Here is a 15339-nt window from a genome sequence, read left to right as displayed (position 1 = left end):
TAAAGTAGACAAAACAGAGCGAATAATCGAGATATTTTCTTGAGATGATTGAACAGATGAAATAAATTACATCAACTTCATCATCAGACTACCTCGGACTCAAAAGAAAAAAAATGATCGAGAAATTAATAAAGTCAGCCTAATTCAAGGCTTGTAACTTAGAAATGTATATGTGAAAAGGCTAAGTTTAATAATACATAATCTTAAAGAGGAAACATTTAAACAAACTTCAACCATTTAAAACAACATTATTAATAATATTTCAATCATTGTTAACTGCGAGTTATGCGGACTCACGAGAAAAAAAATTGAGAAGTAAATAAAGCCAAATTTATTCCTTTTATTAGTCCTCCTTACATTAGTTTTTCGATCGTCCTGTTTGATTTTTTTAATCTCAGAGTTTCTAGAGTTAGGTGCACAAAAGAGCGATAATAAGGAGACCCAGAAAATGAAAAAGAGATCGAATTGGAGTAAATAAAATCAATTTAAACACAATTAAATTGTTAATAATATATTAACCTTGGCAACTTACGAATATATCAATCATCCAGATTGAATATATCAAATTCAAAATTTACTTGACTAAGCTTTACAAATTAGGCAGAATTTGCGCATTCAAGAGAAAAGAATCATCGTGACGAAGAGATAAATTAAACTTAATTCCGCGACTTGAACTTAAAAATTTATATGTGAGAAGTTTCTGTCTAAATTAGGTAAGTCCGTCGAAGATTTGTAATAACTATTTTGATTTAAATAATTAACTATTAAATCTGATTAACAGTGTCGTCCTAAATATGAAAAGCCGTGACCTGTAGTTTCTAAAGGAATGTGAAACCCCATATCATTTTATACGAGGAATTCCCTGAAACTTATACACTGCAATTTTCTTTATGTAGAAGTTTAATTAATTAAGGTTTTTAGTTGAGATAAAAAAGTCAGTGTCACGAGCGGGATTCGAACCGGCGATCTTCGGCTAAATACGCCGCTACTCTACCACTTGAGCTATCGTGATTTCGATCCACTAGCACACCTTTTTATCCCGGTTTTTTCATTTCAACCAATACCTTACATAAAGATTAATTAATTGAAAGATGTTATTTGGTCAATCGGACCACGAAATATAATAGATTTAATAAGTAAAACGAAGTATATCTTCACTAAAGCTCTCCGTGCCATTTCATTTGTCGCCGAGAATCGAATCCTGATGACACATTTGAAAAATTGCAAGAAGATGGAAAATTCAAAAGGTAAGTTGAGGTGGGAGGTTTGTGTTCGAGTGGATCAAAGTCACGATAGCTCAAGTGGTTGAGCAGTGGCGTATTTAGCCGAAGGTCGTTGGTTCGAATCCCGCTCGTGAAACTGGCTTTTTCATTTCAACCAATACCTTACGTTAAGATTAATTAACTGAAAGGAATTAATAATATTGTAATCATCGTTAACTTCCGAGATTATCTATCATCAGACTATGCGAATCCAACGGAAAAAAAGGGATCAAGAAGTAAATAAAATCAATTTTATACCACTAATGAAATCTCATAGTTAATTTTTAAAAACGTTAGAAGCTCTCTGTATATACTGAGTATTCGCCTATTCGTGTTGGGTCTTGCTATTTGGCGTTGTCATACCTTTTTTACCAAGAAAATTGCCGGTGAAAACACCCAAGAAAATTAAACTAAACTTCGCCAAATTTTGACGTTTTTGGCTTTCGAACTTGCAAAATTGCAATCTTAATATACGTATTTTAACAAAGCGAAATTCTCCAAGTTCCTATGACATAAAATATTGTTACAAGTAAAAATATGCCATGAATATTCTTGTTCTCGATATTTTATCTTTTTCTAACGAAACATCAAATGTCAACACTGATTCACTTTTTAGGCTGTGAAATAGTATATATTTGAAACTGTCTAGCAAGAATGGACAGATTAAGTGATGACAATCAATTACTTCATCAATGAGTGACCGCGGACTCATGAATTATTTATCTGTGATAATAAAGAGTAATACATTTCAATTTTTAAACACGTCCTGACGAAGAGAAATGAGACTGGAGCTAAATGATGAGAAAAAGACTCATGTCTAAACATTTAAGATTTGGGACAAATTTGAACTTCTGTTTAGGTGTTTATAGGTTTTTTCTCACATGATGATCGTTTTTCTCGACAGTCGCAATATTTATCATTATGATTACTTAAAGTAGTTCATAACTATTAAATTGAGTAATTTAATCAGTTTTTAAGTTCTGCACTTTACTGGAGCCTTGTCGGTTTATTTTTAAAAAGACACTCTTCGTACATACAAGAATAAAGTGACGATTGACAGCGTGATGTCCATATTTATCGTTTGTTTCTGTCAAATAGACATATTTTCTTAAATTTAGCAAGATATTTGGATAAGGGAGACACTGTTATCAATAAGTTAACGGTAGACCAAGTTAGAGAATTTTACTGATGGTAACGGGTCAAGTAACATTTCTCGATTGGGTAGTACTGGAGTCAACGTCCCGGTCGGGTTACAGGTGCGCTTTTTAAACCCCCATGCCAAATTCAGGTGAGAATCACAGACTCGATTTTCCAACGCCGCACCCTGTAGTTGCTCAAGCCTAAAAGACAAAAAAGTCAAAAAAAAGAAACCAAACTCAAAACGGCCTTTACTGTCTGTAACGCGTCGAATGGTGTTTGCTCTTTTTAAATGCAGATCAGTTTCACTTAAAGAAACAGAACGGTTTCTTATATAAATGTCAAGGATATCGAAGGATAAAGATCGCGGACCTGTGATTGCCGGTTGTACGAGGTGCATTTTTCCATTTTCTTCATCTTCGTCATTAATGGTTTTGTAAAAGAACGTTTCGCAAATGTTGACCATAAATGGTGAACATCATCACTGACTACGAAATATAATAAACAGACGGCGAAATGCCGTAACGGGTCTCACAGACAAAACCAGCGAGGTTAGGCGGACCAAATTGCCGGTCAATTACATTCGCTAACCACAACAGAAAATCTCACAATAAATATTTAACTTTCTTATAAGATGGAGAGTTGGTGTCCGATTGCATCGAAGTCACGATAGCTCAAGTGGTAGAGCGTATTTAGCCGGAAGGTCGTGGGTTCGAATCCCGCTCGTGACACTGACTTTTTTATCTCAACCAAAACCTTACATAAAAACAATAATTAATTGAAAGAAGTAACTTGGACAATTGTCCAGTAAAACCTAAATTTATTATAAGAAATCATAAGATAGATATGTACCGATTTTATTTCTCCTGAATGTATGCACTCCTCAAAGGAAATATACTGCCCACTAAAAAAAAATGCACAAAAAATTTCGCTAAATTTGGACAAGCATATTTTCTCCGCCTTTTAAGTCACCGACCTGCGCTTGGTCTCATTTTTTAGAAAATATAACGCTATATAAGATGGATTTTTTACAATGTTTTCCTAGCTTTAGTCATTCGTCAGTAAATTCAAAAATTTGGAAATAAATTCAAGTGTTCAATTCAATCAATCAAAGTAAATTTTTGCACTTTTTACAAAAATTTCAAATTTGGCTGGGAGGCCAGAAAATCGTCCTGGAGCGACGGCCCTTTACCAAACGATAGGATATTTTAATCAGCTTTCGACTGGCACCTTCCACTTTGCCCGATTTTTCAACCGTTTTCGAGTTAATCGCGATTGTTTTGGCCAAAAACTTGGTTTTTAACGTGCCCATGAAAAAACCGATCACTTTCTCTCCCCACTTTTCCATACATAAATCTATTGTTTCAATACGTTATTCGAAGCCAAACTGTCTCAAACCTGTGAAATGGGAAGGAAAAGTTGAATTTCCGAGAAGAGGTAAACAAATGGTCATCGACAGCAAAAGCATTCCGCTTTCTAAAAGGTCAAAGTAAGAAAAAGGTAAGAATTGTCGCTTCCCTGTTAACTTTTTTTAAAAAGTCCTCGGCACAAAGATGTAGAGCGTCAAATTTGCGAAAACATGACGGTTCAAAATATATGCGAGAATGATAGGTTTTTCCACGAGCACGTAAACAACTTTTTTTATACCAATCATAGTTAAATACAGCCGTCGGTGACTTTAATGAACTTAATGCCTTCAGTGTGAATTCCAAGTTGGTGGTCTGCGAATGGATTCCGCATATTGTACATTTACGCTTTCTTCGTCCGGTGTTTTATCAAAATTGGGCTTTAAAAAAAAACAACGCGATAAAAAAACCACGGACTAGGATAATAATGTGAATTTTATGCCGAAAACAAACACTAAGTGTGCCAACAGTTGTAATAAAACGATACTTTAAATAATTTAAATACAACCTGGTGCGTTATTGGCATTTTAACAGAAATGTCTTGGAACCGGAAAAAAGGCGGACTATGTTCGAGAAAGGAATGAGTGGGTAGTACAAGGCATTTTAAAAATGATAAATCATATGATGAAACTTTGTTTACAATATGAAAAGGCAGATATTATTCAGACGAAAACCATTAATAAATAATCCAATTGGACTTTATTGAAATATCTTTTAACATGTTCTTGAATTTGTATGCGTTGTAGACCGCCATTGCAGCAACATAGCTCAACAGCTATGACGCAGGATTTCCCGGATCAAATGAATGAAAAGGCTAATTCAGTTTGTTCATAACCGTGACCAAGATATACGAGAACGCCTCTGTGCACTTTTTTATTGTTCAATTTTCAAAAAGAGAAAAAGAACCACTTTAAAAATATACAATTAAATATTCTTTAACCCTTCTAGAACGTTTTCTTGGGCCAATTGCTATGCTCTATGAGTACGACGAATGAATAATGCATCAATAAACAATGTTGGACACATTCACCTGGCAACATAACAACAACGGAAAATTTTATCGTTACAAATAAGAGGTTGACTTTTATTTATTAGCCTTAAATGTGATTAGTTATATGAAAAGTTACAAAAACAAAAAAGACGCTTCCTTTACAGTAGGAATTTTTTTACTATTCGTTTTTACCACCCTTTGAAGTCCTTAAATGCGAATTTTTCTAGCTGACAAAATGTGTACATCTTTAGGTAGGATTACTCGTTTGTGTGAAAAGTGTAATTTATAGTTCTACACCCCTTTAAAGATTCCTGTATATCAGTAGAATCATTTTTGTGATTTTTGGCAACAAATCGGTACCATTTGGATGGTGAAAAATTTGAGACATTTTCCCCTAACAATTTAAACATATTCAGAGGTTTTTTGAGATGCGGAAAAAGTTCAACTATGTTATTTCTCACGCTCTCCCTCCCTCTCTCTCTAGCTCTCGAACACTCACTGACTCACTCATTCTATCTCTCTTACTCTCTCTTTCTCTCTCTTTTTCTATCTATGTATCTCCTCTCACACTCTTTCTCTCTCGGACAATTTATTTATTTATCTCCTCACTCTTTCACTCTCACTTTTTCGCTTTCTCTATATTTTTCTATTGTCTATTTTTTTCTCTCTAGCTCGCTCTGCCTCTTTCTATATTTACATTCCTTCACAATTTTTCTCTCCCTCTCTCTCACTCTCATTCTCTCTCTCTCTTTCTCTCTATCTCTCTCTCTTTCTCTATCTATCTACCTACCTACCTATCTATCCATCTATCTATCTCGCTCTCTCTCACTCTCTCTCTCTCTCTCTCTCTCTCTTTCTCTATCTATCTACCTACCTACCTACCTATCTATCCATCTATCTATCTCGCTCTCTCTCACTCACTCTCTCTCTCTCTCTCACTCACTCTCTCTCTCACTCTCTCTCTCTCTCTCTCCCTCTCTCTCTCTCTCTCTCTCTCTCTATTTCTCTTTCTCTTACTCTTTTCTCTCTCGCTCCCTTTTTTTATTTATCCCCTCACACTTTCACTATTTTTTTGCACTTTCTCTTTCTTTCTCGATTTATTTATCTATATTTCTTTCTCTCTCTCTCTCTCTCTCTCTCTCACTGTGCATCTTGCTTTATTTAGTTTCTTTCTCATTTTCTCTCTCCTTCTATCTCTCTCTTTCTTTCTCACCCTCTCTCTCACATATTCTCTTTGGCTCTTTCTTTATTTACTTCTTTTCTCATTCTCTGTGTTTGTATGTCTTTCTAAAACTCTCTCTCTCTCTCTCTCTCTCTCTCTCTCTCTCTCTCTCTCTCTCTCTCTCTCTCTCTCTCTCTCTCTCTCTCTTTCTCTAGTATTTATCTGTATTTATCTATTAGCCTTTCCCCTCACTCTTTCACTCTGTATTTTGCTCTTTCACTTTTTTCTTATTCTCTTCTCTTTCTCTCTCTCTCTCTTTCTCTCTCTCTCTCCCTCTCTCTCTCTCTCTCTCTCTCTGTCTGTCTTTATCTTTCTCTTTTTGCTTGACTTGATCTCACTCTGTCCCCCATTAATATATTACGTGTTATTCGAAAGGTTTTCACTAGTGACAAATTTGAAAAGAATAATGCGCCCATAATTTATTTTCTTACATTTTCTAAATAATATTATTATTATACTGTTCTACATAACCCTTCAACCATAAACATTCAAATAAACCCAAATATACATATTTCAACAAAAGAGATACCGTTCAGAATTTTGTAAGTCCATTCTGTTAAGCTAGACGATGTAAATTAATAAATTCATATTTATACAATGCTTTAAATACCCGTACTTAAAATATCTAAGTATATTAGGCGAATTCTATTGGGCGTGGGAAAGTCGGTCATTACGTCAAAGGAAATCAAAAATGTAAGCAGTACTTCGCGTACCAATCGCCTTATCCGGCCGGCCCGAGTGGCGCAAATCGGGGCGATAACCTGTTACGTCAAAATGTAGATCTACGCAATTCACCAACACGTAATATAGGTTTCATACATTTTTTAATGTGTTTATTGATATTCATTAGTGTCAGACTTTCGTTTCGAGGGTGACTAGTTATGCTTGTGAATAAATGGCCATCTAAGGGCAGTTAAGTCGATCCTCGCATTGCTTTCTTACAATTAAGGACTTGATTAATACCGGCGAAGTAACACGAATGAATTGACGATTGTAACTAGAAAAACCGTGTACTTTAAGAAAACTGTGAAACGGAACTGTCCAAGAAATGTAAACAGCCCTTCAGCATATATTTACGATCTAGGTGATTTTTTTATTAAATTGAGTTACACTGGACAAACCCGTTCCTCTGAACACTGCAACGAAACTTTCTAAGTTTGCGAAATCCCCACGACTGTGAGTGAACTTGAACCCGGTTTGGTTGTGTACTGCCCGTGTACGCTTTTCTGTTGCACATTTTCATGTTCTTACCTTATCTGAGATGTCCCCGAGATGTTTCACGTCTTCCGTCTCGACTGTCTCGTTGGTCTCTTCCCTGGTGGTCACTTTCTTTTCCCTGACCTCTGTGAGTACGGCCGGGTCGCTGGTTGTGACCCATTCCGAACCAACACCGTCACCGATATCGTGGTGCTGAAAAAAGTATAAATTACATTAGTAAAAATTATCAATTGTAATAACTTTCAAACTTAATTCAATATGTTAAGAATTTCATGGAGTAAGGCATTCGTTGTGAAAAAAAGCGAAGAAGTACGATATTGAAAAAGAAAAAGAGAAAAATACCGACTGCATAAGCAAAATAAATTAGCTTATAATTAAAACATTATGTACGAACTTGTTTTAGTCTTTGAAACAGATAAAACTGGAGTGTATGTTTGAAAAATAAGCTAGAAATTTGAAAAATACAAAATTAGTTATACAAATAACGTAACGTAATAACGTATTATTTGTAAAAATGTGTACTCTCCCCCACCTTACAATTTAAACTTCTCTTCTTAAATAATTAAAAAGAGAAAGAAAATCACTTTCTCAAAAATCTTCAGTCTACTCAAACCTGCTGCCGAAGTGGCACAAATTTCGCTTAGATACTAGGATGGTAGGATTATTAAACTTTACGACGCAATGAATTCACCCAAACTTCAAACGGCCAAAAAGGTACAAGTAACATAAATACTACTAAGGGAAAATGGTAATATATATACATTATATATTACAACTACCTCGTATGGACATATGGCTCTAAGATCGAGTATGGGTCAAGAGCTGATACCTATAGAAATAATCCAATAACCAATATATGCTATTACTATTATGTATTGTTCTGGCTATTGAACACTGATCCTTCAACATCAAAATGCAGGACGTTACAAACAAATAAGCCATCTTCATGGAAAACCAGGTGGCACTAAAGGAAACTACCCCATAGATGAGGACTCCTATAGGCCCTGAACACTTTTGCGGCATACCAAATACCAAAAAACCTAGATTCGTATGTTAATGAACCACTGACGTAAAACTACTAAACCTAGGATGAGTTGGTACTGTACGACTAATGATTAAAGGAGGCATATGTGTAAATTATCTGTGCAGATATCAGGAAGAAGTAACAGCGGAACATGCCTTCTGTTGGTGCAAAGGTTTATGGCTGAGATTCCTATGGGAGGAAAAGCCAGGGTTTCAAGGATACATGCGGAAACCTTTCACAAAACCTCCTGATCTGGCAAAAAGCTTTAAACTTAACGTAGGTTGAAGTGGGAAGTTGGTGTCCGAGTGGTGAGCAGCGGCGTATTTAGCCGAAGGTCGGGGTTCGAATCCCGCTCGTCACACTAACTTTTTCATATCAACCAATACCTGACATAAAGATTAATTATTCGAAATATTTGGCCAATCGGACCACGAATATAATGCATTTAAATGTTACGAAGAGCTGTAGGTAACAATGGAGATTACAAATAAACCAATATTGGTATTTGTGCGCAAAGTCGTAAATAAGCTACCTCCTTTTAATCTTAACCTCATATGGAGAAACAATAATAATGTGATGGCAAATAAATAAAAACAAAAAGCTAACTCTGATCGGCGAAAATAGTTGACTTTGAAAAACATAATTACTAGAAAGAGAGCAAAATAGAACAAAAAAAGAAAAACGAGGAGCTCTTCTGTGGTATACTTCACTTATCTGGAATACCGGTAATAAACCGCAGTTCGACATAGTATGCCAGAGGTGTTCCTCCTAACCAAATACAGGGGCTGGACTGGCATTTATTGAAAGGCAGGAGAATATCGTGTTGCTGAGTCCGTCAGGTGTGGGCAAGACACACCTAGCAACGGCTATCGGCTATGAGGCTGCAATGCTGGGATTAAGCATACGTTTTCTGACGGAGGCGGACATGATGTTACATTTGCTCGCCTTGTCGATGGAAGATTCAAAAAATGAGAAATCATACCGGTATGGGCTATAGGGGTTTAACCATGAACACCATTCGGTCCTTGGCCCCCACCACATCTTTCTAGCCGAACTGATAGCTATAGAAAACATGTACACATTAAGTAAATAACAACCATCCAAGGGTGCAAGAATAATAACACTATCAGGAAGCCAGGTAAGTCAAAAGCTCTCTGAGATTGCGATATCAACCAAAACTTGTCTGGAACTGCAAGAATGCTCTAAAAACTTCGAAGTATAAATAGCATGACGTTAAGGTGGGTCCCAGATCATGAGGGAATATCAGGCAATGAGGCAGCAAAACTTACCTGGTTAAAAAGGTAACCTCGGAACAACACATAGGGCAAATCTATTTTTTGGCATAAATTACAGCTACATTAAAAAAAAAAAAAAAAAAAAAAAAAAAAAAAAAAAAAAAAAAAAAAAAAAAAAAAAAAAAAAAAAAACGGAATCTGGGATAACTAAAGAACACAACATGTTCTGGTAACGTATGCTAGGCATGAAACGAGCAAAAAACCCATGGTAGATAGAGAAAATCAACAGAAAGGAATGGAGTAATGTAATGTAAATATAACAAATATATTTACGTGTATATTCTAGTAAAAATACCTCTTAAATATAGGATTACTAACAGCTGACCAAGGAAGCAACAGAACCATCTCATGCAACTGCTCTGCAATAGAAAAGGCTATAGTACTTAGGAAGTCATTCTGGACCAGTATAGACGTACAAACAATACACCTGATAAGAATTTGTACTTCACTGAAAAAAAATCAAAAATCTTACAGGAAAACCATTAGCACAGAGTGAACACAATATACTTATTGGTCAAGCGGACCACGAAAACTAGTGAATTTACGGACAATATACTAATGTTTGAATGTAAGGGAGGAAATCTCTTAAGCCAGGAACACACTTACCCGATGCTACGCCATGCGACGCTACCCGATGCTACCCGACGCCTTGCCACGTTTTGGTGGGGTGTGCACATTTATTAATATAACGAATATAATATGGAATATAGTAATTAATATAACGACAAAATTATATGTACTTAGTTTGAAATAAACTACAAAAAATATGAGTGTCCTGTTCTGATGCTACCCGACATTAGAAAATGGTCTAATTTTACGAGCAAAACTATGAAATAAATTATTAATTAAATTTTATGAGCAAAACCGTGTAATAAATTGTTCCAATTTTAGTATATGTACCGCCGAAGCGAGTACAATAAATTGTTAGTTAAATTCATTATATCAAAAAATCGTATTCCGGTGTTTTGATTGATTTTCTACCAAACCATTAAAATTAATTTCTTAAATAAAAACTAATTAATTTTTAATCACAGTTAATTTGGTTTATAAAAATAAGTATGTTGTAATTAATATAACGACAATAATACATGTAGTTTGAATAAAAATATGAGTGTCCGGTTCTTTTGTCTTCGACTGTACTATTGTAGATGCGACCCGACGAAAATTTGGACAGTGGGGATCGCAGAGCGTCGGGTAGATGTGCACGGGGGTAATGCAACCTTATGGAAAATCGGAGTTTGGATTTGCGTCGGGTAGCATCGGGTAGCGTCGCACGGCGAAGCATCGGGTAAGTGTGTTTCTGGCTTAAGACTCCAATTGGGATTTTATAAAAAGGTACATCCCTACGTACCCCATGTTACATGTTGGAAAGAGAAAGTTATTAAATTTAATTTCACCCCTTTTTATTTTACTATGATTCCAAAAGTATGAGATGCTGATCCAGGTTTCGAGGGCAAAGAAGGGGGGTTGTGTTCTCGACATAAACAATATAGTCTATGGCGGACAATGACGAATATAATATGTTCATACTTGATAAAGTATAAGGGCGAGTATGTTGCCTTGAAGAACACCAGCATGCGTTGTTCTAGTTTGAAACATTTATTATGTTAGATATATTAGATTATGATAACTTACTAATTAAAAATGTCTACTTGTATTAATAAGAAAAAAGGAAGAATACAGTTTCTCAAAGATCTTTAACTTTCAACACCTTTTGTGTAAGTGGTACTAATTTCAAGTCGTTAGGTTTTCCGTTGTGCAGAAAATGATAGAGGCAAACGTCTACAACAACGTGACAAAAAAGCAGACACAATTCCAGGTTGACAAGTAATATAGAGCAGTTCGATTTCGTTTAGAACACTTTTTTGTCATTTTTATTCTCAAGTATTCTCATTTTGAAAATAACAAAGTAGTTTATGGCATTGTACCAACTTGTTTTCTTTCCAGTAACCTTTGGGAAAAAAATGAATACGCTTTCTCAAAAGTTTTGAAACGGTCGGCCGAAACCTGATGCGTAAGTGGTACAAATTTCAAGTCTTTGGGCTGCGAGTTGTAGAAGATGTACATGTCAACAACCAAAGTAAATTACGATAAGCTTTTATTTTTATTTTGGTGGTCTTTAGGAATATATTAATATATTTCAAATAGTAAGAACTGTAGTGTATTTTTGTACTACTTCATGTTTATTTCAAAATGGATTGGTGATCTTGGAATTCTATAACTATATGTATAAGGATATGCCGGACTATTTTCAATATCGGTGTTTCAAATGTCGAAAGTCTATTAAGCACACTAAATCCGTTACCTTTTATCGCCCTGTAATAATCTATGATGTGGTGCAACATAATCGGCGCTGTTGAGCTTGTTAGGGGGCCGTTCTCCCAACCGGGATAACAATGCTTTTTTTTATAAAGGTCAGGCTTGGGAAACATCGAAAATGGACAATTTGAAAGTCGTGATCTCCGTGATCCACAATCCCTGGTCATGTGGATCCAATTGCGCGTTAAAAATAACGGCTGGACTTTCGTATTTATTGACCAGAGGGGATAAAACAAATAACCATTTGTCGCCGTAACTGGTTTTCTTTTACTTTTACTTTTCTTCCACGCGACTCGGCTTTTAATAACTAACAGGTTTGGTGTCTGACTGAGTACAGAAAATCTAAAAGCTATTTTAAAAGATGGCATTACTTGAATCACAAAAAATAATTTCAAAAACAGCCTCAAACCGGTGGAAACAGCTCGATATAAATACTCAACTTCAACCATTTCTTCAGTCACCATGCTTTAAAATTTCCATTCTTCGCTTTTTTTAAATTCAGAATGGTTTCTGTAAAACTAGAATTAAAGGGTGTTTAATGTTAACCCGATGAGCTTTGGAATGTCACGCGTATCTTCATTGACATCTCTATCACGTTCTTATTTCCCATCATTTCGTGACGGCTCCCGACTAGCTTCACAGAAAATAATAGAACGGCGTATCCTTCGACAGGAAACGAGGATAAAATATTAAGAAAATATTGGGTTGTAAAATAAGTCAGTTTTCAATAATTCGATTTTTATCCCTTTTCTGTTTTTAAGGAATGCTTATTTTAGACATTATTGTCTGTACACCCTTTATCAGATAAAGACGTTTTATTCGAGATTTCGTCTTTTTTCGAGGAATTTTATTTAATAAAAAAAGAGGGGTTGAAATAGTGCATTTTCAGGCCTGCTAGGAAAATATGTGATCCCCTTTTAGAAGAAAGCACCGTCCGTAACTGGTTTGCTCAGTTCAGAAGCGGAAATTTTGATTTGGATACTGAAGAAGCTAAATGTGGATAACTTTAGTCTAACAATTTTTAACGTATATTCTCAAGCCAAATAATAGGAAGATTTTGCATAACGTGAGCGTGAACGGTTACGCTAAATTGATTTAAATGCACATATTCAGATTTAACGTAACGTTATCTGAAATAGCGTTCTAGTTATTTGTCTTGAAATAGCGTGCTTGTGTGAAGGTAAAATCAACAAAGTAGTTTTTGTTGGAGATGCCAAATTTAAAAAACAGTTATATATGTAGAAACATAATACAATTCGTACAAGTTTTCATGAATCTCCAGTTCCAGCATTAAAATATTTATCTGTTTTATTTATATAAAAGAAGGAATAACAGTTAGAGCCTTATACATTTTCCTTTCCTGTCCTTCAATAAAGCACAGAATTGTATTAATCTGATGCTTTGGCTGAACCGTCTAAATACAATTTAAAAGCTAAAATAGCAGACAGACAGGTGTAAAATTTGGTTATAATGAGTATGTAAATATATGGTTAACTAACTGCACTGTAATATTTCCGAATCACAAGAAATTAATGTTTATTTTGTATGTTGGTGCATCTACAACGATCAGGTCTTCAGCATTTACCCAACTACGGTCAGAAATCAAGAGAAAATCCATGACATCTGTAAACTGTGCCGTTGTTTATTCATAAGCACGTAAGATACGACTATAAACTGAACTACAACAAGCTTCCCAATAAACAACGTTAGCGGCAAAATCTGTCATGCAAAAAGTCTCGAAATAGCGTCAACGTTATTTGAAACACGTTAAATATGATGGTGACCTTGACATAGCGTTATGAAAAATCTCTCTGTCGCAATTGTGATTTGTACGTAGATAAATGTAACATCAGATGTTTAGTCACGTTCATGAGTAAATTATGCAAAATACCAAAAAGAAAATACTACTATTTAATAATTATTTCGAAATCGTGAGATCCGGTCTGGTGTGATGTAGGTTTCAGAAAAACATTTTCTTTATCGTGCCAACGTTTCGACCTATATTGAATCATCTTCAGGGCCTGGGATTTACAAATATTGTTTACACTTAACAAATAAATTTAGGATGTGGAAAAGTGAATTTATATAATGCAAAATATACTTTTTATATTCAATTAAAGTATTTATACTCACTCAAAGTGTTTGTCTTCTGTGTAATTGTGCCATCCTTGTGTGTCGTGTTGAGAGTGCCAGTGAGATATTGCTGTTTTATGTTTATGTACGTTGGATTTTGAAGGGGTGGGGAAGGAAGTCGGTCCAGAAAAGACATTTTTGTATAAGGCGTCGGCTTCTTTGAGGTGAAAAGACATTTGCATTGTATAAATTCACTTTTCCACATCCTAAATGTATTTGTTAAATGTAAACAATGTTTGTAAAGCCCAGGCCCTGAAGATGATCTCAATAAAGATCGAAACGTTGGCACGATGAAGAAAATGTTTTTCTGAAACCTACATCACACCAGACCGCATCTCACGATTTCTGAATAATTCACTAATCACCACACACACTACTATTTAACTTCGTTTATCATATATACTTGCTGAGGTAAATCATAGTTGTAAAATTGTATTTTAAAATATTTTTTATTTAGTATTTAACCATTATTAAACTCTTTGAAAATAGATTAGTTAAAGTGTCTATGATAGTGTCTGTTTCGTTCAAGATTTGACATTTTTGCAACGTGTTTTGCGAATTAAAAATGAAGAAAAATAGTATGTTTTCGTTATTTAATGTTTTAGGATACAGAAAAAGGAAACCGCAGTATAGACAGCTAGGAACGTTTGTGATATGCATGGTGATGACGTTTTAGAATAAAGGACTTAGGACTTAAGAAGTGTTCTGTGATTCTTCTGTAAGTCATTGGGTCAGAAAGGAAGATGAATTAAATTTTTAAAAATATATTTTCTCTTTTTAATTTGATGTAAAACAGTTTTAACATGTTTATCACATCTAGGAACCTTTCTGGCGTGAATAAATTTATTTTATTGTTATTTTTTTAGTAGTACAATTTATTTTGTTTAATCGGTATAGTTTCATTTACAATTAATTTATCTCTGATTCATGGGCCTCTTATTTTCATAAAAATTATGAAATGTTTGTGAATAAAAATACCTTTTCTAATTTACCAAATAGAGCGATTTATGATTTAGGCAGGAAATAAATGCACAACTGACTTAAATCAAATATTTTGAGGAAACTTTGAAAAAAAGGTTTAAAAAAACTCTTGGTTCACCTATTGATTTATGTTGTTATATTCTTGAATCCTATGCTTTTCAACGTATATAAAAATAAGTAAAAAATAATTTTAATAAAATAAAACAAGAAAGTATAGTTGATAATTTAGTGAGTAGGTAATTATTTGTGTTTAGTTTGGGATTCTACGGTTATCCTGGTTCATTCGAGTTTTTTTTATATTTCAGAATGGGTACACATACTTAACGGAGCCTGAATTGGAAGAAAGAATGG

General features: G+C 34.7%; 1 protein-coding gene across 5 annotated transcripts in view; it reads right to left on the bottom strand.

Moving 5' to 3' along the window:
• The window catches only part of LOC106663643, a 303217-nt gene that overhangs the window by 92806 nt on the left and 195072 nt on the right, over window positions 1–15339 (bottom strand). For all 5 annotated transcript variants that reach the window (XM_014388633.2, XM_014388635.2, XM_024226677.1 and 2 more), the window contains one exon: window positions 7270–7428. In XM_014388633.2, coding sequence (XP_014244119.1) covers window positions 7270–7428 — 159 coding nt within the window. The remainder of the gene's footprint in view (window positions 1–7269; window positions 7429–15339) is intronic.

This window comes from Cimex lectularius, unplaced genomic scaffold, assembly GCF_000648675.2.
Source record: "Cimex lectularius strain Harlan isolate CLEC.00 unplaced genomic scaffold, Clec_2.1 scaffold89, whole genome shotgun sequence".
NCBI classification, from domain to species: domain Eukaryota; kingdom Metazoa; phylum Arthropoda; class Insecta; order Hemiptera; family Cimicidae; genus Cimex; species Cimex lectularius.
This window is presented reverse-complemented; position numbering and strand designations above follow the sequence as displayed.